General features: G+C 44.9%; 1 protein-coding gene across 3 annotated transcripts in view; it reads left to right on the top strand.

Moving 5' to 3' along the window:
- ABCA4 (ATP binding cassette subfamily A member 4) overlaps positions 1-22,048 on the top strand; it is a 151,379-nt gene that overhangs the window by 79,024 nt on the left and 50,307 nt on the right. For all 3 annotated transcript variants that reach the window (XM_072127297.1, XM_072127295.1, XM_072127296.1), the window contains exons 16-22: positions 1,513-1,734; positions 1,895-2,099; positions 14,300-14,383; positions 15,576-15,641; positions 15,987-16,184; positions 16,467-16,644; positions 19,438-19,569. In XM_072127297.1, coding sequence (XP_071983398.1) covers positions 1,513-1,734; positions 1,895-2,099; positions 14,300-14,383; positions 15,576-15,641; positions 15,987-16,184; positions 16,467-16,644; positions 19,438-19,569 — 1,085 coding nt within the window. The remainder of the gene's footprint in view (positions 1-1,512; positions 1,735-1,894; positions 2,100-14,299; positions 14,384-15,575; positions 15,642-15,986; positions 16,185-16,466; positions 16,645-19,437; positions 19,570-22,048) is intronic.

Raw genomic sequence — 22,048 nt, 5'->3', positions numbered from 1 at the left:
AGTATATCCTGTATACTCTGTAATATATATAGTTCCAAAAGAAAGGCAGCACTCCAAGCTCAAAGTGAAAAATTAAGTGGATTTATTCCTACCAAACCGCAACGTTTCAGCAGCCTCTACTTTTTTGTCTTTATTAAAACCTGCACTAGCATCCGTTCCCGCCCCGTGCCTGCGTTCTTTTGCAAAACCAGCAAACTTTTGTTCGCCCTTTTTTACGCAAGACTACGCCAGCTTGCCTAAGCCTCTTGCTGTATCCGGCGTGACGAGGCGGGATGTAGCCGCTTTCATATGCTAGCGTAGGGGCGCAAGCGTTTGATAAATCTCCCCCATATACTGTATATATACACACATTTATTCAATCTTACCCACCTTTATACACATGTGCACACATATAGAACATATACACGCCACATATACAATCATTCAGTGGCATATACAAATGTACAGCATATATACACACCATATACACATACAGCATATAAACATCACAGATATACAGGACTTCCAGTGCAGTTGCATTTCCTGCTACCTCTCGTCAGTTTGAGGGGGCTTTTCCCTCATTACTCATTACTGATTACTAACTATTTCCATATCTGTGTTCCAACCCATTCTAGAGGAGTGGTCATCATGGAGGGGGTGTGCATTCAGAAATGACTGCACTACCCTCTCTATCCACCAGGAGCCAACAAGACACGGGACACCACAGGAAGTCCCAAGTCCTGCTCCTGGCTGGTCACATGACCCACTTTTCTTGGCGGCTTTACAGAAACGTTACCAAGGTAAGTACTATATATTGGTGGCACTAGTAAAGTTCTGAGGAATGGCAAAGAGGAATAGCAAAAGCAGAGTTGTAAGAAAAGTTTTTGTGCTACAGCAGACAGATCAGTAATACAGTAGTTTCAGATCATTTTGACCTTATTCAGATGTCTCTGTTTTGCATCAGTTATTTTGAGCCAAGTAGAAGTAAGTCGAAATCACAGAGCAGTTGTAAATCTTTCCATGGCACCTTATCTTGTGTATTCATTAAAATGCTCTTTCCTATGATATTGATTGCTTATTACAGAATAAATAACTTCCATCTCTACCCATTTCCTTTCAGCTCCCTCCCAGGAAGTTATTTAGAGAATTCTAGAAAATGATGCTTATTCCATTGTTTTATAACCCATCATGTTGCCAATTAGGAAATGATTAAATACATATTTTTCCTGCACAAACCGAACATGAGCAGCTGATAATGATTTTCTATACCACGACGCGTTTAATTGACCCGTCCTTTAGAAAGTCAGTGTTGTTCCTAACAGTTTACAATAAGGGGAATTCATGCAACTATAATATGGGTTTTATCTAGACAAGTTCACCAGATTCTTCAAATGCATCCAATAAGTCATCTGTTCTGCCTTCTTTCCGCTCCTTTCTTATCCATAATGTGTCAAAATCTCATTTTCCTCCATTCTTTTGTGTTTTGCAACAAGAAAGATGTGAGGCTGATTGGTTTTCCTTTTCTGTTTGCAGGGTGGCGGAGTTCTTCACTACAGCAATCCCTTAATCCTGTTCCTCTTTCTGATGGCTTTCACACTGTCCACCATCATGCAAGGGTTCCTCATGAGTGTCTTCTTCTCTAAAGCCAACCTGGCAGCCGCCTGCAGCGGAGTTATTTATTTCACACTCTACTTGCCGCACATCCTGTGCTTTGCCTGGCAGGACCGCATGACTATTAAATTGAAGATTTTTGCTGTACGTCACCGGGGGAGCTCTTCCTAGAACAGTCGTAGATTTTTCAATGCAAATGTTTTTGCAAAAATTCCCTAGTGCTAGATACAAGTTCTTAGATTCATATCCTTTATACAGTCCATGACATTATTAAGCTGATTGGTGCATTTCATTCTTTTTACAGAGCTTGTTGTCACCTGTTGCTTTTGGCTTTGGAACAGAATATTTATCCAGATATGAGGAGCAAGGTCTGGGCTTACAGTTTGGAAACATACGGAAAAGTCCAGTTGAAGGAGATGAATACAGCTTCTTATTCTCCATCATCATGATGCTTTTTGATGCTTTCGTGTATGGGGTTTCTGCATGGTATATAGACCATGTATTTCCAGGTATCCTCTTCATCCTAGATGGTGAACTTTGGGTGCAATTGTTATGCAGAATAGAGACAAACCCAAAGTATCCTAGTGTGTCTTTTCAGTGTATAAGGTGCTTTTAAAGGAAATCCCCATCAGGAACTAACTAAGGTACTCCTGATGGTACATACCTTTCTATCTACTAAGCCCTATGCTGCCTTTACCTAAAGTATTACCCATACCTAACTAACTACAAACTTTATTTATGCTTTTGTCAACTAATACCTCAGTTAGTGTATTCCTCATGGTAGGTTTCCTTTAATTTAAGTATTTTATTTGCTTTGATTGCGAATGAGATATCCCGCAATGGATGAATATTGGGGAGCCATGCAATGTAGAATATTACCCTGGGTGCGTCCTCAGACTCCTGGAGACAGGAGGGATTCTGGTGACGCACCCCCACCCTTTTGGGTGTAAGGGTGAATACAGTTATAATCCGGAGGTAAATTTCCTTTAGAGGGGGCTGTGGACTACTGTGGACATTTCATTAAATGGGGGCCCTGCTGGGTATATTTCATTAGTGAGGGGAGGCTGCTGTTGGACATTTCATTAAAAGTGGCGGCTGCATTTCCCCCTAGGCTTATACTCCAATCAATAAGTTTTCCCAGTTTTTTTGTGTAAAATTAGGTGCCTTTCTTATACATGGATGTATACTCAGAAAAGGGGACATTATAGGTGTGTGCGGGGGCTATAGAAAAATGGGTATTATAGTGTCCCCTTTTCTGTAGCCTCCTTCTTTTAAAGACAGCCAACAGAAAAAGGAGGGGTCTGCAGGAATTGAACATTTTAGACCGAGGGCTGCTGGAAATAATACATCATATGGCTCGGAGCATATGTGACCGGCTTCTCTATCTATTTTGAGATCTGTGGGTACCCAAATTGAATATTACCGCTAGAACTCTTTGACTGGGGAGGGGGGCGTCTCTTCATAAATCGCCTCAAGCAGCAGAGAGGCTAGGTGCACCCTGCCTGGGTACACTAACAGCCTCATTAACATGAAAACATTAAAATGAGATTTTCTTGAAAAGGGCAAAATGGAAATCGGAGCGCGTCTCTCAACAACATGCTTTCAGTATGCTTTTTATTCAAGCTGAAGTGTCCTCTAACTCCTCCAGATTGGCAATACTTTGACATGCTCCCTCATTCAGGGTCTCGGCAGATAGAGGGTCATGTGATCTCTAACTGGCGATTGATCATGGACAGATAGAGATGACATGAGCATTTTATGGACAGGAATCTCTGGCTTATGAGGTAAAAGACAGGAGGCTTCACTTTACAACAAGAAAGATGTGTATTTGTAAATTATCTAATATCTTGCCGCCCACACTTACACACACATTACAAAAACATAAAAACATGAGGTAAAGTGGCCAACCCCTAAGACCAGCATGCTTTGCTGCAATGGGGAGGAAAACGTGGGGGGGAGAAAAGAATACTTGTTGGACATTTGGTGTGGTTTAAAAGAGTGGAAATGAAATTAAAAAAATGGCAAAATCAGCCTGTCCGTCTATTCCAGTCAGCATTGTGTTAATGTTATATTTTACTATACAAAAAGTTACCATAATATATTATGACCTTAGCTATCTCTTGGCTGGTTGTGTACCATATATATAATCAGGACTCATAGGCAGAGTTGAACCTACTAAACTTGCACTATAACTTAAAGGGAATGTTATGTCTTTTTTATAGTTAGTTTTTATCTGCAGAATATTTTTATTGCTGCACTTTTTGATTAAGGGGTCAGCCATCTTTCCTGATAGCAGCATTTCAAGAAATACTTAACAGCAGCCTTTATGAACCATATGAATCCATAGGAACCTATAGTTTGGAAATGTTTATTCAAGGAAAGCTTTATAGGCATGCTCTATGTAGAGGTCACTTTGGAAGAAAGAAAAGGGGCATGGAATTCAGTATGGACCACAGACATAACAGACATAACTTTACAAATATCCCCCTTCAGAGGAAAAATTGACCATCACCTATTGTGAGTGGTGGATCCTGTGTTATCTATAAATAGATAATACACTTCATTTTAATTCTTCCTTACAATAATAAGGCTGCTCAGAACTGATCTCTACAGCTCAATATATAGAGCAACATAAAGTAACATTGAACCTATAGTCAATAAAAAGTCTTAAAACATGTTGAACACGCAAATGAATACATTTTGTAAAGAAAACTCTCACTTTAAGGCTACATTCACACAAACGTATGTGGGGCGTATATACGGCTGACATATATACCGCGTATATACGTCCCCTATATACTTCAATGGTCTCACAGCGCCAGACGGGAGCTGTACGATGCTGCACACGTGCGGCACTGTACCGTTCTGTAGCCCATAGAAAGATAGGACATGTCCTATCTTTCTATGGAATACGGCGCCGGGCAATATGTTACTCTGTGGAGAGGGGCGGGGGTGAGCAGCGCTCATCCCCTGCTCCTCTCCCTGGGGCCGATGTATGCCCACCGTAATACAGTACAGCGGGCATACATTGGGGCACCAGGTGTCGCTGCTGCGCTGTAGTCCGTCGGAGTTCACTGGAGTTCACCAAGGTAGCCTGGGTGCAGGTAAGTGCGTGACAAGCGACACATTTTTTTACAAAAATACGGCGGTTTTTCCGAATCCGTCGGGTTTTCCGACAGCCAAGCCCCCCCCCCCCATTTCCATCGCGTGCATGCCATCACCGATGCGCCACAATCCCATTGCGTGCGCCAAAAACCCGGGTCAATTCAGGGAAAACCGGTAATATTCGGGAAACACGACGGAAAAACGCGATTCGGGCCCTTAGTAAATGACCCCCATTTTGTGAATGTAGCCTAACATTAACATTCAGCATATACAAGTCAGGAATGTAGGATTGTTCATTGGGTCCTTACAAATGTTGGGTCCTTACATTTCCATGTGGTTTATCTAGTGAAGTTTTCTATGCAGAGCCTCCCCAGGAATGATGGATACCAAAAATTGTAATTATCTTACAGATTCAGTAATATTTATTCATCCTGATAGAAGACCTTTTCAAGTGATACTTAATTTAAAGATAACGTATCTTCTGAATTAAAAAAAACATTATCTAAAAGCACTTTTCTTCTGCAGAATGTATATACAGTCCTAAAGAATCTGCTCTCCCCAGACTCATCTTCTTCTTACCATTACTCCTACACTTTTACTATCGTCCTTCCCCTTTACGAGTTGACGGCACCGGTTAGGTACTTAGCCTGCACACTTGATAATTAGAAATACATTCTTTAGGGATCTGTGTGGATAAACCATGTGTAATAGCAAAAGGAAACCCCTGGATTATATTACATTAGGAAAAATTTCATTTTATATCCAAAACAATATTTCCCCCATGTTATGGTGTCTATAGATCTTCATAATTTGTTACAAATATTTACATTTCAGACCCTTTTTTAACTTTAGCTTTGAACATTTATTCTCTCTATAATGATTGATTTATAGTCCACCATTTATTTTCCCGAATTGGTCGACATTAGAGATGAGCGAACATGCTCGTCCGAGCTTGATGCTCGGTCGAGCATTAGGGTACTCGAAACTGCTCGTTACTCGGACGAATACTTCGCCCGCTCGAGAAAATGGCAGCTCCCGCCGTTTTGCTTTTTGGCGGCCAGAAACAGAGCCAATCACAAGCCAGGAGACTCTGCACTCCACCCAGCATGACGTGGTACCCTTACACGTCGATAGCAGTGGTTGGCTGGCCAGATCAGGTGACCCTGGGATAGACTAGCCGCTGGCCGCGCTGCTCGGATCATTCTGTCTCTGGATGCCGCTAGGGAGAGAGCTGCTGCTGGTCAGGGAAAGCGTTAGGGTGTTCTATTAGCTTACTGTTAGGCAGGAGTGATTCTCAAAGAACCCAACAGCCCTTCTTAGGGCTACAATAACGTTCTACTTTTTTTATTTTAATTTGCATCTTTTACCATTTTGTGAGGAATTAGCAGGGGGACTTGCTACCGTTGTGTTTAGCTCTTAGTGGCACACATATCCATAGCAAAGACCGAAGTGGGAAAATTCAGTAGGGGTTGGATTTCTATTAGGCAATAACTCAGTGTCATCTCATCTGGCATAGTAGTGTGCTTCCTTTGATACTTGGCTAGAAAATAGCCATAGGAGAATACAAACAGCTTCTTGAAGCCTACAGTAGCGTTCTATATATTTGATTTCTGGTTGATCTGCTGGTGGCTGTAGTTTCTGCAGTGCATGTACTTGCCAATTCTGAGCAATTTGTAGTGAGACTTGCGACCGCTGTGTTCTGCGCTTAGTGGCGCACATATCCATAGCAAAGGCCGAAGTGGCAAAATTCAGTAGGGGTTGGATTTCTATTAGGCAATAACTCAGTGTCATCTCATCTGGCATAGTAGTGTGCTTCCTTTGATACTTGGCTAGAAAATAGCCATAGGAGAATACAAACAGCTTCTTGAAGCCTACAGTAGCGTTCTATATATTTGATTTCTGGTTGATCTGCTGGTGGCTGTAGTTTCTGCAGTGCATGTACTTGCCAATTCTGAGCAATTTGTAGTGAGACTTGCGACCGCTGTGTTCTGCGCTTAGTGGCGCACATATCCATAGCAAAGGCCGAAGTGGCAAAATTCAGTAGGGGTTGGATTTCTATTAGGCAATAACTCAGTGTCATCTCATCTGGCATAGTAGTGTGCTTCCTTTGATACTTGGCTAGAAAATAGCCATAGGAGAATACAAACAGCTTCTTGAAGCCTACAGTAGCGTTCTATATATTTGATTTCTGGTTGATCTGCTGGTGGCTGTAGTTTCTGCAGTGCATGTACTTGCCAATTCTGAGCAATTTGTAGTGAGACTTGCGACCGCTGTGTTCTGCGCTTAGTGGCGCACATATCCATAGCAAAGGCCGAAGTGGCAAAATTCAGTAGGGGTTGGATTTCTATTAGGCAATAACTCAGTGTCATCTCATCTGGCATAGTAGTGTGCTTCCTTTGATACTTGGCTAGAAAATAGCCATAGGAGAATACAAACAGCTTCTTGAAGCCTACAGTAGCGTTCTATATATTTGATTTCTGGTTGATCTGCTGGTGGCTGTAGTTTCTGCAGTGCATGTACTTGCCAATTCTGAGCAATTTGTAGTGAGACTTGCGACCGCTGTGTTCTGCGCTTAGTGGCGCACATATCCATAGCAAAGGCCGAAGTGGCAAAATTCAGTAGGGGTTGGATTTCTATTAGGCAATAACTCAGTGTCATCTCATCTGGCATAGTAGTGTGCTTCCTTTGATACTTGGCTAGAAAATAGCCATAGGAGAATACAAACAGCTTCTTGAAGCCTACAGTAGCGTTCTATATATTTGATTTCTGGTTGATCTGCTGGTGGCTGTAGTTTCTGCAGTGCATGTACTTGCCAATTCTGAGCAATTTGTAGTGAGACTTGCGACCGCTGTGTTCTGCGCTTAGTGGCGCACATATCCATAGCAAAGGCCGAAGTGGGAAAATTCAGTAGGGGTTGGATTTCTATTAGGCAATAACTCAGTGTCATCTCATCTGGCATAGTAGTGTGCTTCCTTTGATACTTGGCTAGAAAATAGCCATAGCAATAGGATAGGATTGTTTGGTTTTAAAAACTCAAAAAAAAACAAAAAACACAAAAAAAAAAAAAAAAACACAAAAAAACACAAAAAAAAAAAAAAAGAAGTAAAAAAAAAAAAAAAGTTATAACTCTCATTTTAAAAATGTTTAACCCGAGGGCTAGGGGTAGAGGACGAGGGCGGGGACGTGGGCGTCCAACTACTGCAGGGGTCAGAGGCCGTGGTCCTGGGCGGGGTGAGACACCACCTGCTGATGAGGGAGCAGGGGAACGCCGCAGAGCTACACTCCCTAGGTTCATGTCTGAAGTTACTGGGACTCGTGGTAGAGCACTGTTGAGGCCAGAACAGTGCGAACAGGTGATGTCGTGGATTGCTGACAATGCTTCGAGCAATTTGTCCACCACCAGTCAGTCTTCCACGCAGTCCACCCATGTCACCGAAATCCCCACTCCTCCAGCTCCTGCACCTCAGCCTCCTCCCCCCCAGTCTGCCCCCTCCCAGGAAAATTTGGCATTTGAACCGGCATACTCTGAGGAACTGTTTTCTGGACCCTTCCCACAGTCACAAACCACTTGTCCGGTTGCTGCTGAGCAATTTTCCGATGCCCAGGTTTTCCATCAGTCACAGTCTGTGGGTGATGATGACCTTCTTGACGTAGTGGAAGTGTGTAAAGAGGTGTCCGACGATGAGGAGACACGGTTGTCAGACAGTGGGGAAGTTGTTGTCAGGGCAGGAAGTCCGAGGGGGGAGCAGACTGAGGGATCGGAGGATGATGAGGTGACAGACCCAAGCTGGGTTGAGAGGCCGGGTGAACACAGTGCTTCTGAGACGGAGGAGAGTCCTCGACCTGAACAGGTTGGAAGAGGCAGTGGTGGGGCCAGACGGAGAGGCAGGGCCAGAGCTGGTGCATCAGCGCCACTGTCAACTAGTGAAGCTCCCGTGGTGAGGGCTCTTGCGGCGAGGGCTAGATCTTCAGAAGTGTGGAGGTTCTTTAAGGAAACACCGGATGACCGACGGACTGTGGTGTGCAACATTTGCCAAACCAGGCTCAGCAGGGGTTCCACCACTACTAGCTTAACTACCACCAGTATGCGCAGGCATATGAATGCTAAGCACCCCACTCAGTGGCAACAAGCCCGTTCACCTCCGGCCGTGCACACCACTGCTCCTTCCCCTGTGTCAGCTGCTAGTCAGCCCCCTGCCCAGGACCCTGGCACAAAAACCCCATCGTCGCCTCCACGATCCTCCACAGCATCCACCAGCGTTCAGCTCTCCATACCCCAGACGCTGGAGCGGAAACGCAAATATAGTGCAACCCACCCGCACGCCCAAGCCCTTAATGTGCACATCTCCAGATTGCTTAGCCTGGAGATGCTGCCCTATAGGCTAGTAGAGACCGAGGCCTTTCGCAACCTCATGGCGGTGGCCGCCCCTCGGTATTCGGTCCCCAGCCGCCACTACTTTTCCCGATGTGCCGTCCCAGCCCTGCACCAGCACGTGTCAGACAACATCATCCGTGCCCTGACCAACGCCGTTTCTGACAAGGTCCACCTGACCACGGACACGTGGACGAGTGCTGCCGGGCAGGGCCACTATATATCGCTGACGGCACATTGGGTTAACTTGGTGGAGGCTGGGACCGAGTCTGACCCTGGGGCTGCTCATATACTGCCGACGCCGAGGATTGCGGGGCCTACCTCGGTCCAGGTGTTTCAGGCCTACTATGCCTCCTCCTCCTCCCACCCCTCCTCCACCTCCTCCTCCGAACTACCATCCGTGGGCACGGCGCCATCAGTCGGTAGCTCTAGGCACAGCAGCAGTGCCGTCGCTAAGCGACAGCAGGCGGTGCTCAAACTGCTGAGCCTAGGCGACAAAAGGCACACCGCCCAAGAGCTATTACAGGGCATCACGGCGCAGACTGATCTGTGGCTGGCACCGCTGAACCTCAAGCCGGGAATGGTTGTGTGTGACAACGGCCGTAACCTGGTGGCGGCTCTGCAACTCGGCAGACTGACACATGTGCCATGCCTGGCCCATGTGTTAAATCTGATAGTGCAGCGTTTCCTCAAGACATACCCCAATCTGTCTGATTTGCTCACGAAGGTGCGCCGCATCTGTGCGCATTTCAGGAAGTCCAGCCCAGATGCTGCCACTCTCAGGGCAGCGCAGCGCCGCCTCCAACTGCCCGCTCACCGACTGTTGTGCGACGTGCCCACGAGGTGGAATTCAACACTGACCATGTTATCCAGAGTTTACCAGCAGCGCAGAGCGATTGTAGACTGCCAGATGTCAACTTCCACCAGAACTGGTAGTCAGGTCAGTCAGCTTCCTCAAGTCTACAATGAGGAGTGGACGTGGATGTCTGATATCTGTCAGGTGCTGAGTAACTTTGAGGAGTCAACACAGATGGTCAGTGGCGATGCCGCCATCATCAGCCTCACCATCCCGCTGCTTGGCCTGTTGAAAAACTCTCTGGTCAGCATGAAGTCGGAAGCTTTGCGCTCGTCACAAGAGACGGGGGAAGAATATTCCCTTGTTGATAGCCAAAGCACCCTGAGGTCTGTTTCTCAGCGCATATCGGAGGAGGTGGAGGTGGAGGAGGATGAGGAGGAAGAGGAGGAGAATGTTGGCGAGACACAAGAGGGGACCATTGTTGAGTCCTTCACTGTTCAGCGTGTATGGGCAGAAGAAGAGGAGTTGGAGGAGGAGGAAATGGACAGTCAGGCCAGTGAGGGGAGTGAATTCTTACGCGTTGGTACTCTGGCGCATATGGCAGATTTCATGCTAGGCTGCCTATCCCGTGACCCTCGCGTTCAAAGAATTTATTCCAGCACCGATTACTGGGTGTTCACTCTCCTGGACCCACGGTACAAGCAAAATCTTCCCACTCTCATCCCTGGAGAGGAAAGGAGTGTGAGAATGCATGAATACCAGCAGGCCCTGGTGCACAAGCTGAAACAGTATTTCCCTTCTGACAGCGCTAGCGGCAGAGTGCGTAGTTCTGCGGGACAAGTAGCGAGGGAGAGTAGGCGAGCAGGCAGCTTGTCCAGCACTGGCAAGGGTACGCTTTACAAGGCTTTTGCCAGCTTTATGTCACCCCAGCAAGACACTGTCACCTGTCCCCAGTCTCGGCAGAGTAGGGCTGATCTTTACAGAAAGATGGTGAGGGAGTACGTAGCTGACCATACCATCGTCCTAAATGATCACACAGCTCCCTACAACTACTGGGTTTAAAAGCTGGACATGTGGCACGAACTGGCGCTGTACGCCTTGGAGGTTCTTGCCTGCCCTGCCGCTAGCGTCTTGTCCGAGCGGGTTTTCAGTGCAGCTGGTGGCATCATCACCGATAAGCGTACACGCCTGTCGACTGACAGCGCTGACAGGCTGACGCTTATTAAAATGAATAAAGGCTGGATTTCTCAGAATTTCCAATCTCCACCAGGTGAAGGAAGCTCAACCTGAATAATTGATCCACTCCTCCTCCTCCTCCTCATTTTCCTCCTTCTCCTCCTCTTTGTACAGTAAAGCAGAGGAAAATGGCTATTTTTTGACAGGGCCCACTGGCTCTTGCTATAGTACTTCATGCATTTAATTTTTCTGGAGGGCCACCTACCCGGTCCTCTGTTTGAAACAATTTTTGTGAGTGCCACATACAGGCACTCAATCTATTCCATTTTTCTGGAGGGCCACCTACCCGGTCCTCTGTTTTAAAAAATTTTTGGGACTGCCACATACAGGCACTCAATCTATTCCATTTTACTGGAGGGCCACCTACCTGCTCCTCTGGTTTGAAACATTTTTGGGACTGCCACATACAGGCACTCAATCTATTCCATTTTACTGCAGGGCCACCTACCTGCTCCTCTGGTTTGAACAATTTTTGGGACTGCCACATACAGGCACTCAATCTATTCCATTTTACTGGAGGGCCACCTACCTGCTCCTCTGGTTTGAAACATTTTTGGGACTGCCACATACAGGCACTCAATCTATCCCATTTTACTGGAGGGCCACCTACCTGCTCCTCTGGTTTGAAAAATGTTTGGGACTGCCACATACAGGCACTATCCAAATTAAATTGTCTCCATAGCAGCCTCCACACGTTGTCTCCATTGCTACCTCCAAAAGTCGTCCATATAGCTGCCTCCATACATCGTCCCTTTATCAAACGAGGTGTGTCAGGCAGAAATTTGGGTTGTTTTCATGGATTCCACATCAAAGTTGTTAACTTTGTCGCCACCCTGCTGTGTTATCCACAAAATATACTGGCAAACTTTTACCATTTAGGGATATTATTTCAGCGCTTCTTGCGCATCTGTTTACATTCCCCTCACCCGGCATATCCTAAACTTATAAGAACGCTACTACACTTGATCTTATACAAAAGGTTCTTAGAAGTGCTGTTTGGGGAGTAGCCTAGAGACAGGGGCTTGGATTGGCGAAAGCTCGCCTGGCAGCGGAACGCCAGCTCCATGCGCATCATGCGCTTCTTGCGCATCTGTTTACATTCCCCTCACCCGCCATATCCCAAACTTATAAGAACGCTACTACACTTAACTTGGTGCAGACTGGGACCGAGTCTGACCCTGGGGCTGGTCATATACTGCCGACGCAGAGAATTGCGGGGCCTACCTCGGTCCAGGTCTCAAAGGCCTACTATACCTCCTCCCACCCCTCCTCCACCTCCTCCTCCTCCGAATTACCATCCGTGGGCATGGCGCCATCAGTCGGTAGCTCTAGGCACAGCAGCAGTGCCGTCGCTAAGCGACAGCAGGCGGTGCTGAAACTGCTGAGCCTAGGCGATAAAAGGCACACCGCCCAAGAGCTATTACAGGGCATTCCACATCAAAGTTGTTAACTTTGTCGCCACCCTGCTGTGTAATCCACAAAATATACTTGCAAACTTTTACCATTTAGGGATATTATTTCAGCGCTTCTTGCGCATCTGTTTACATTCCCCTCACCCGCCATATCCTAAACTTATAAGAACGCTACTACACTTGATCTTATACAAAAGGTTCTTAGAAGTGCTGTTTGGGGAGTAGCCTATAGACAGGGGCTTGGATTGGCGAAAGCTCGCCTGGCAGCGGAGCGCCAGCTCCATGCCAAGATCCAACTAACATAGTTTTAACTGCAGCACCTTTAATCTACTACTAGTTCACTGCCTCCATACATGGTCCCCTTATCAAACGAGCTGTGTCAGGCAGAATTTTGGGTTGTTTTCATGGCTTCCATGTTAACTTTGTCGCCACCCTGCTGTGTAATCCACAAAATATACTGGCAAACTTTTATCATGTACCGATATTATTTGAGCGCTTCTTGCTCACCTCCTTTGGTTCCTCTCTGCCACCCATTGGTTTGAAGCCTGAGTCCATTTAGGGTATGTCGCCATGACACTCTCTAGCCTGCTGCCGCTGCCTCTGCATGCCGTCCCCTATAGTGTCAGGGTCAATTATTGGATGTTTTAGATGCTATCTAGCTTCATTCTGTCACTCTGTCATGGCCATGCTGTTGCCCATAATTTTGGCATAATGGTGCGATTAGGCAGCCTCAGAGGCATCCATGCATGCTGCCCCTGCTGTTTCCTGTCCATTTCCGTGGTGTTTCCATCCTTTTCTGAGGTTCCCAGGTGTTTGGCCAAGCTTCCCTGTGCAGAGCCTTGGTCCCCTTGAAAAATGCTCGAGTCTCCCATTGACTTCAATGGGGTTCGTTATTCGAGACGAGCACTCGAGCATCGGGAAAAGTTCGTCTCGAATAACGAGTACCCGAGCATTTTAGTGTTCCCTCATCTCTAGTCGACATCTAAGGTGACTACTAACATTAACAGTGCCGATCCACACAGGGCCAGTTTTAGACACAGTGGGGCCTTGGGCAAAACTAAAAGTGGGGCACCAGAATAATTTTATTTTATGACCAGTCACATTCAGTAACATGCGCATGTGCCGGCCCGTGAAGATTTAAAGGGCCAGCACTCTGCTGACTGGTGCTGGCCGTTCCAGGATATAGTTAAGAGCCAGGCCGGATCTTCATGCTGTATGCCATTGAAAAAGCTTGTACCGTTGCCTTGTGCCTGTTCATTGACTTTCAGTTGTGACCCCGGTTCCGTGTTTAACTTTCATCCTGTTCCGCCTGCCTTGACCTGTCGCTACGTCCCTGGCTCTGATGCTGTGCTGCCCGTCCTGATAGTGGTACCATACCGCAGCAAGTCCATCCCACTTTGCAGTGGGCTCTGGTGAGAACTTGCCTTACTTAATCGTCCGCCATGGTCCAGTAGGTCCACTACCCCCGGAGCCTGCGTGGGACCCTGTGCAAATGCCCAGTTTGCCGCCTCCTAACACTAGCCCTGCATACACATAAGAACAAAGTCATCCCAAACCCTTGAATTTTAGTGGGACCACTGACCGTTGTTCATCTTGAATTTTAAGATATCCTATCGAATGTTCTCAAAGAAAAAACCCACAAAATTGGGTCTAGCAACGTATTCCCCTTGTCTCACTGAGAATTTATGTTTGTGTGCCCCTAAATTAATGTGCTTGAGTATGGGTATAGAAAATATATTAAAACCTGCTATCCCTTTTCACGACTAATATAAAATGCTCTCTTTTCAGGTGAATATGGAATACCGAGGCCATGGTATTTTGCAATTTTACCGACATACTGGTGCAGCTTTCAGAACCCCTGGGAAGGGGATGGTAAGCAATGTCCTGCGCTAATCTTGTTAGATGAACATACAATGTACAGTCATTGTGTGACCCGGTAAAAGGATTACATCCAGTATAGTCAATGGGAATATTATTGAGTGACTTTGAACTACTAATTGGCCTGTAATTATTATTATGGAATTACTAGGAGCTGAGTCACCAGAATGACTTTGATGCTAATGAGAAAGATCAAGTACAACGAAACACAACTAATTCTAGCGCACCATAGAAGTAGATAAGCTTATCTGAAGGGGATATTTTTGTGGTTACCAATGTAATTGGAAATCTCTATTGAGATCAGTTGGCCAAATCTCTTGCCAGGGTTACAGAGCAATTGCTTTAATATTAGCAAGTACAGTGGCTACTGTTCCATTGACTCATAATCCCATAAATACCTACCAGCTGTTTGATGACTCAAAACCTCATGCCCTTTCTATTAGATGCTAATGTTTGAGTATTTCAGAATTTGTAACACTACCCATCATTCACATCCTTATACTGTATCTATAGCACAGTGTTCATATGTGTAAATGCTTAGCTTTTATTCATAAAATATTCAGTAAAAGTTATACACAACAAGGAAATGGGAATATATTTACAACCTGGGGAGCCCAAATTGAAATTAGAAATAAGTAATGGGACATGAGCTTCTGTTGATGGTCGCCAAAAAGTCCCCAACAAGTTATTCTGTGTATGGTTAGACTATTTAGGCTGGCCATAAAAATTAGATATCTGTTGGTTGATACATCTGACAGCTATCTCACCTGATTCCACCGTACACACTAATAGCTAAGCTGTGAGTATGTTCTGAATGAGGAAAGGAAAGAAAGCGGATTCCAGACTCTTCTGGGCGCGGCTACCTAAAAGCAGAAGCTTTGGACACGCAAAAATCCACCATACACAGCACTTCCGGGTTAAGTAACTTGGCCCCATCAACTTTAAATGGCCGCCTTGTTTCTCTAAAATTATTGATAATTTATTATGTATATGGCCCTTTTCAGACACTTGTTTTATTAGGATCAAAGCTGAATACTTCAAATATCACTTAGTTCACTTTGTGTTAGGAGTTTATAGCGTCAAATAATGTATAACTAAAGTGCTGCATACCACATATTCAGTTTTATCACTTTTACAAAGTTTTAGTTGTCTTACATAATTTGAATAATTTGTTTTTGACCCACAGCTGATTCTGTAGAAACGGAGCTCTCAATCCATGAACACATGGAGGACAATCCTGGAGATGCCGGCGGTAAGAATCGGAAAATGTTCATTTCGGAGATGGATATCTTTATTTGTGTTGTATACTAATGACAGTTGAACATTACCATACACAGTGGGGGAAAGATTTATCAGAAGTGTCCGAGGTAAAATTTTCTAGTTGCCCATGTAAACCAATCAGAGCTCAGTTTTAATTTTATAACTGAGCTATGATTCAAGCTGAGTTCTGATTGGTTTTCATGGGCAACTAGAACATTTTTACCTCAGAAACCTCGGATAAATTTCCCCCAATTCATTGGTCACTTACATTGTGTTACATTGAGCTCTTAATAACACCGGATACATCACTAATATTTTGGTACCTTATATTTCACAGATAAGCCACATCAATGTCCTCCACAGGAAATGAAAGAAGTAACGCCAGAAAAAGTAGAGAATCCCAAAGTCCCTGATAACAAACTTGTTGATAAAGATCGATGCAAACATACAGTAAAGAAAGAAAAGGAGAAAGAAGAGAAGCAGCTGAAGGATGAACTGGAGAAGGAGAGAAAGGACAAGGATCAGATGACCTATGGTAAAAGAAAGTAATAGTAAAGTACTGCTACCTATATATAGCACAGCCATATGATGGCTCTGGTTTGTACCCCAATATAAAAGCACAACCTACCCCACTAAATTTCTAAAGACCCGGCTCAAATGTCTAATGGTTGCTTAGCCCCAAAGAGACGGACATCAGTCAATCTTGCACTTTGTGGTTTCCAAATGTGGTTCTGATTGAATGCCTTACCATATATGAGTAGTTTATAAGGAATAAAGATATAAATCAGTATATGTATTATCTCTATTTCATTTTCAGCAAATCCCTTCTTTGAACCTGAACCCCCTGGAATGGTGCCCGGAGTATTTGTTTGTGATCTAGTTAAAGTCTATGGAAATTCTTACAAGCCGGCTGTGGACCGGATGACTCTTACGTTTTATGAAGGCCAGATTACTGCTTTCTTAGGGCATAATGGAGCTGGGAAGACAACAGTACTGTAAGTTATTCTACGTACTATACTTTCACACAGGGCCGGCTCCAGGTTTTAGTGGGCCCCTGGGCGACAGAGCCTTAGTGGGCCCCTCCGTGGGCCGCCCTCCAGTGGCCACACTGCCCCCCCTCCCCTGAGGACACACTGACCCCCTCACCCCCCTGCGGACACACTGAACCCCCTCTCCCCCTACGGACACACTGAACCCCCCCCCCTCCCCCCTGCGGACACACCGACCCCCACCTCCGGACACACTGAACCCCCCCCCCCTTGCCGACACACAGACCCCCTCCCCCTGCGGACACACAGAACCCCCACCCCCTCCGGACACACTGAACCCCCCTCCGGACACACTGAACCCCCCTCTTGCTGACACAATGACCCCCCCTGCTGACACAATGACCCCCTCCCTCCCCCCTCTCCCTGATGACACACTGACCCCCTCCCTCCCCCCTCTCCCTGATGACACACTGACCCCCTCCCTCCCCCCTCTCCCTGCAGACACACTGAACCCTCCGGGAAAGAAAAAAGAATTCACCTTTCCTGGTTCCCCCGGAGCAGCGCCTGCAGCTGTCTTTGGCCTGGGCCTCCCTTTCGCCCCGGCTCTGAAGCCGGCACACATGATCCGATGACGTCATCATGTGCGCCGGCTTCAGAGCCGTCGCATACCCTGTGGAGCGCCGCATCGTGGGATCCAGGACAGGTGAGTTTTAGATTCTGCCTCTAAGCTGCGCTCCCGACCAGCGCAGCATAGAGGCAGAAAAGTGATCGATCCGGATGTTGATCAATTGTACCAGTGTCTTATAGCGACACTGGTACAATTGATCCGGGGGCCCGAGTGGGCCCCTCCAGTACCCCGGGGCCCCGGCACTTGCCCGGGTTGGCCGGGTGCTGGCGCCGGGCCTGCTTTCACAGCTGTGATCTTAAATGATACATTTTTCACAAATACAGCCGATGGCAGGTTCCTATATAATCCTTAAAACTATCTGACACACTTCTTTTAGCAAAAAATTGTTTCCCTCACATCCCCATAAAATCAGTTATAAACTTGCCTGGTATCTAGGGATCTATAGAGCAAGTTGAGGGGCTTGACCTAATGTCATGTGACCAGGGTGACATCATCATAGGTTCTTAAGCCTTTTAACAGAAGCAAACTGTACCCCATGCACATATCTAATCACATAAAATATCACATCATGCCTGCATATAATTCTACTCCTCTCCATGCAGGCTACTGTGATTTCAAGTGCTATGATATGCTGAGTTTTCATGAGCTATATGCTTGGTGTACAGTTTGCTATTGTTAGAAGGCTAAGGGACCCATGATGATGTCACCCTGGTCACATGAAATTACTGCTGCATGCAGAGAAAGCATGGGGAGGAGCTGCTGGATTCAGGAGGCCACACCCACCTCAACTCGCTATGGACATCCATGGAGACCAGGAAAAATTAGGGCAACAATTTTTACTTAAAAGAAGTGTGTCAGTTAGTTCTTATGCACTGTGGGAACCTGCTACTAGCTGTATTTGTTAAAAAGTGTAGTGAAAGGTTCCCTTTAAAAATTAACTTCACTTAAAAATAAGGCTACTGACCATGGGAATTAAATTAACAATATGTTTACCCATGGGGCTATGCAAGTGACTTTTCTACCCTTGGATCATGTACATGGCATATCCATGTCCAGTAAATAGCAGGTCTACCCATAGGCCATGTATATGGCATGTCTACCCATGGACCATGTAAATGGCATGTCTACCCATGGACCATGTAAATGGCATGTCTACCCATGGACCATGTAAATGACATGTCTACCCATGGACCATGTAAATGACATGTCTACCCATGGGCCATGTAAATGACATGTCTACTTATAAGCCATGTCCAGTAAATAGCAGGTCTACCCATAGGCCATGTAAATGGTAGATCTTCCCTTTGACCATGTATATGGCATGTCTACCCATGGACCAGTTAAATGGTATTTTTACCCATGGACCATGTAAATGGCATGTCTTCCCATAAGCCATGTAAATGACATGTCTCCCCATGGACCATGTATATGGCATGTCTACCCATGGACCAATTAAATGGTATTTTTACCCATGGACCATGTAAATGGCATGTCTTCCCATAAGCCATGTAAATGACATGTCTCCCCATGGACCATGTAAATGACATGTCTACCCATGGACCATGTAAATGACATGTCTACCCATGGGCCATGTAAATGACATGTCTACTTATAAGCCATGTCCAGTAAATAGCAGGTCTACCCATAGGCCATGTAAATGGTAGATCTTCCCTTTGACCATGTATATGGCATGTCTACCCATGGACCAGTTAAATGGTATTTTTACCCATGGACCATGTAAATGGCATGTCTTCCCATAAGCCATGTAAATGACATGTCTCCCCATGGACCATGTATATGGCATGTCTACCCATGGACCAATTAAATGGTATTTTTACCCATGGACCATGTAAATGGCATGTCTTCCCATAAGCCATGTAAATGACATGTCTCCCCATGGACCATGTATATGGCATGTCTACCCATGGACCAATTAAATGGTATTTTTACCCATGGACCATGTAAATGGCATGACTTCCCATAAGCCATGTAAATGATGTGTGTCCACATGGGCTACGTGATTGCCATGTCTAACCATGCGCCATGTAGGTGGCATGTCTGTGTGTTTCTCAGAAATCATTGTTGTTTTTTTAATGAATTCTCTTTAACACTTGCATATCTACAATTATTGTCCTTTAATTCAGATTTTCTTATGGTTTATTTACACTTAGGTCCATAATAACAGGGCTATTCCCACCTACCTCTGGTACAGTCTGGGTCCGTGGCAGAGATATTCAGTCTCATATGGATTCCATCAGGCAAAGTCTTGGCATGTGCCCCCAACACAATATTCTTTTTCATCGGTAAGCGTTACAAAAATAATATGGCAAAACTTTGTGGCAATAGTGCAGCGTAGGGGAACTCAGTAGTAGGTAATTTTTCTTTGTATGGAATAACCAACCACCTATAATTTAAGATATAGCCTAAACCTGATCCTCTTTAGGTTATAACATATCATTAAGGGCTTGTGGTTCAGTACCATTTCAAGCTAAACCTTGTAATGTTCTTATATTACATACTACATTTTTGTTACATTTCTTCAGAATTTTTACTTTGCTATTCTTACAACAATGTTTCCTGGTGTGTTTTGACCTTTCTTCACTGTGGACAAGAACTACTACAAAGAAAGTCTTACAAATGTATCGAAGTCTGATAAACTTGACTGTCTCTGGTGTGTGACCAGACACAACAATTGACCTTTCATAATTGTTTTAGCGGCATCATCATGGTTTTCTCAAGAAGTGTGAAAGCTGCACATAACCTCCTGTGAAAATAATGGGAAATAGGAGTGGGAGTAGATGACCCGAGCCAGAAATAATATCACTGACATTTTTTTTTCTACAAGAGTTTAAATACCAAAAGGTCAGAAAGGAAAAAATGTGAGGAAAAATAAAAGCTGGGGAAAGTGAAGGGACATAATTGTGACAGGATAGCTGCAATGTAAGCATTTTCTTTGATGATACCCTATGTAATATCTCCTCCAGGCAGCATTTCTGCACAAAGGAGCAATACGTAGGGTGTATGTAAACAATAGAGTCCATACAAGTATTAGCCCCCCCCCCCCAAGACCTACATACAGCTTATATTTGTTATCAATGTCCTCCTTTCTTCTAAAATCAACTTATAACATTTTGGTAATACACCTCTAGGGCTTCTGGGGGTGTTACTGGAGCTGGAGCTTACTGGAGCTCCTCAGTGCTGCAGATTCACAGGCTGTTACACTGTGCGGAATTCATCCCCTCTTCCCATTGTGTGCTGAAACTTCCTCTGCTGCAGTGAGATTACATCAGGCAGGGGGGAGTGAAGAGAAGGCAGAGGGGGGTGGAAGGCAGTCTAGCAGCCTGTAGCTACAGTACAGAGAGGCTCTGTTAACACCCCCAGAGTCCTTCAGTCTTATTGGCATAATTTTAAAAGATGATTTGAGAAGGAAGGAGACTATAGATAGCAAATTTAGGAATAAGGTTACCACAGTCACAGTGCTGGGAGTAAGTGCTCCTGGTTTATCATGATGGGTTTTGATGATAGATAGCTTTTAAATAAACATGTATTTGTTTCTTCCAATCTAGTGTCGCTCTCCAACACACCAGGTCTCTATTTATGTGCACATATTATATGACTACTGCATCCACTCAATGTTTGGTAACTGATGCAGCCATTGATTGTCCACATGTAAAAACAAAAATGGAAAACTTTCAGAAAGCAATAGATGGATAACCCCTTTAAAGAAAACCTACCATTTGATGCATTATGAACCAAACATACCTTGAGAATGCTGTAGCTACATTGATGCAGGCACATATCTTGATTAATCTCTGAGCTGAGTGGTTTTGCTGAAAAAACAAGCTACATAAACACATTACACATGAAGCTTCCTGAACTGCGCAGACAGAACTAATCAACCTGAGCTGGATGACTCATACACAACAGCTGGGGGATGGTGCAGCGATTGATTACTTCTGCCTCTCAGGGGCATAGTGATTACATCATTCTCTGGTGCAGTGCATAACTAATGTGAGAGGAAAAGGGCTAAGCCAGGCAAAAAGGAGAGAGAGAGCTTCATTATCATAATTTTATAATTGTTTTTTCAGTAAAACCACTTAGCACAGGGATTAAACAAGATATGTTTCTGCATCAGTGTAGCTGCAGCATTCTCAGGGAATGTTTCCTTCATACTGCATCAGATCAAATGGTAGTTTTCCTTTAAGCAGTTCAATTGCATTATTGTATTGTTGTATTAGTTGTTGCCGGATTCCAATGCATTGCTTCCTAACCATCTGTAACTATATGTGTTACAATGTAGCTGCAGTGTAATGGGCTTCTGTAGCCCTGTTGTTCTGCTGTAGTGTCCCATAGTCCTAATTGTGTCCCTCTCTATTGGTTGCTAGGTTTTGAGAAATTCCTCCGATCCAACCACTTATGTTAACCCTTCCAATGCTTTCCTTTCCCTCTCCTTAAAAATAACATATAAATCTTGTTCACAAATCTCATTTAAGTAATACATGGATATAGTTAGGCTGTATTAACATCTTTTTTTCCCTCCATTGATAGGGATATGTGGAGAGGATGTTTCATTGCAATTGAGGGCAGCAGTGTATTCCACTCTATGTTCATACAGTAGGATACATCCTGCAACCCTATTCTTATAAGGACAGTTTGGAGGAAATCTACCATTTGTTTTTATGCATTGTGAACCAAACAGACCTTGAGAATGCTGTAGCTTCACTGATGCAGAAACATATCTTGTTTAATCCCTGAACTGAGTGGTTATGCTCAAAAAATATT

This window comes from Engystomops pustulosus, chromosome 10 (assembly GCF_040894005.1).
Source record: "Engystomops pustulosus chromosome 10, aEngPut4.maternal, whole genome shotgun sequence".
NCBI lineage: Eukaryota > Metazoa > Chordata > Amphibia > Anura > Leptodactylidae > Engystomops > Engystomops pustulosus.
This window is presented reverse-complemented; position numbering and strand designations above follow the sequence as displayed.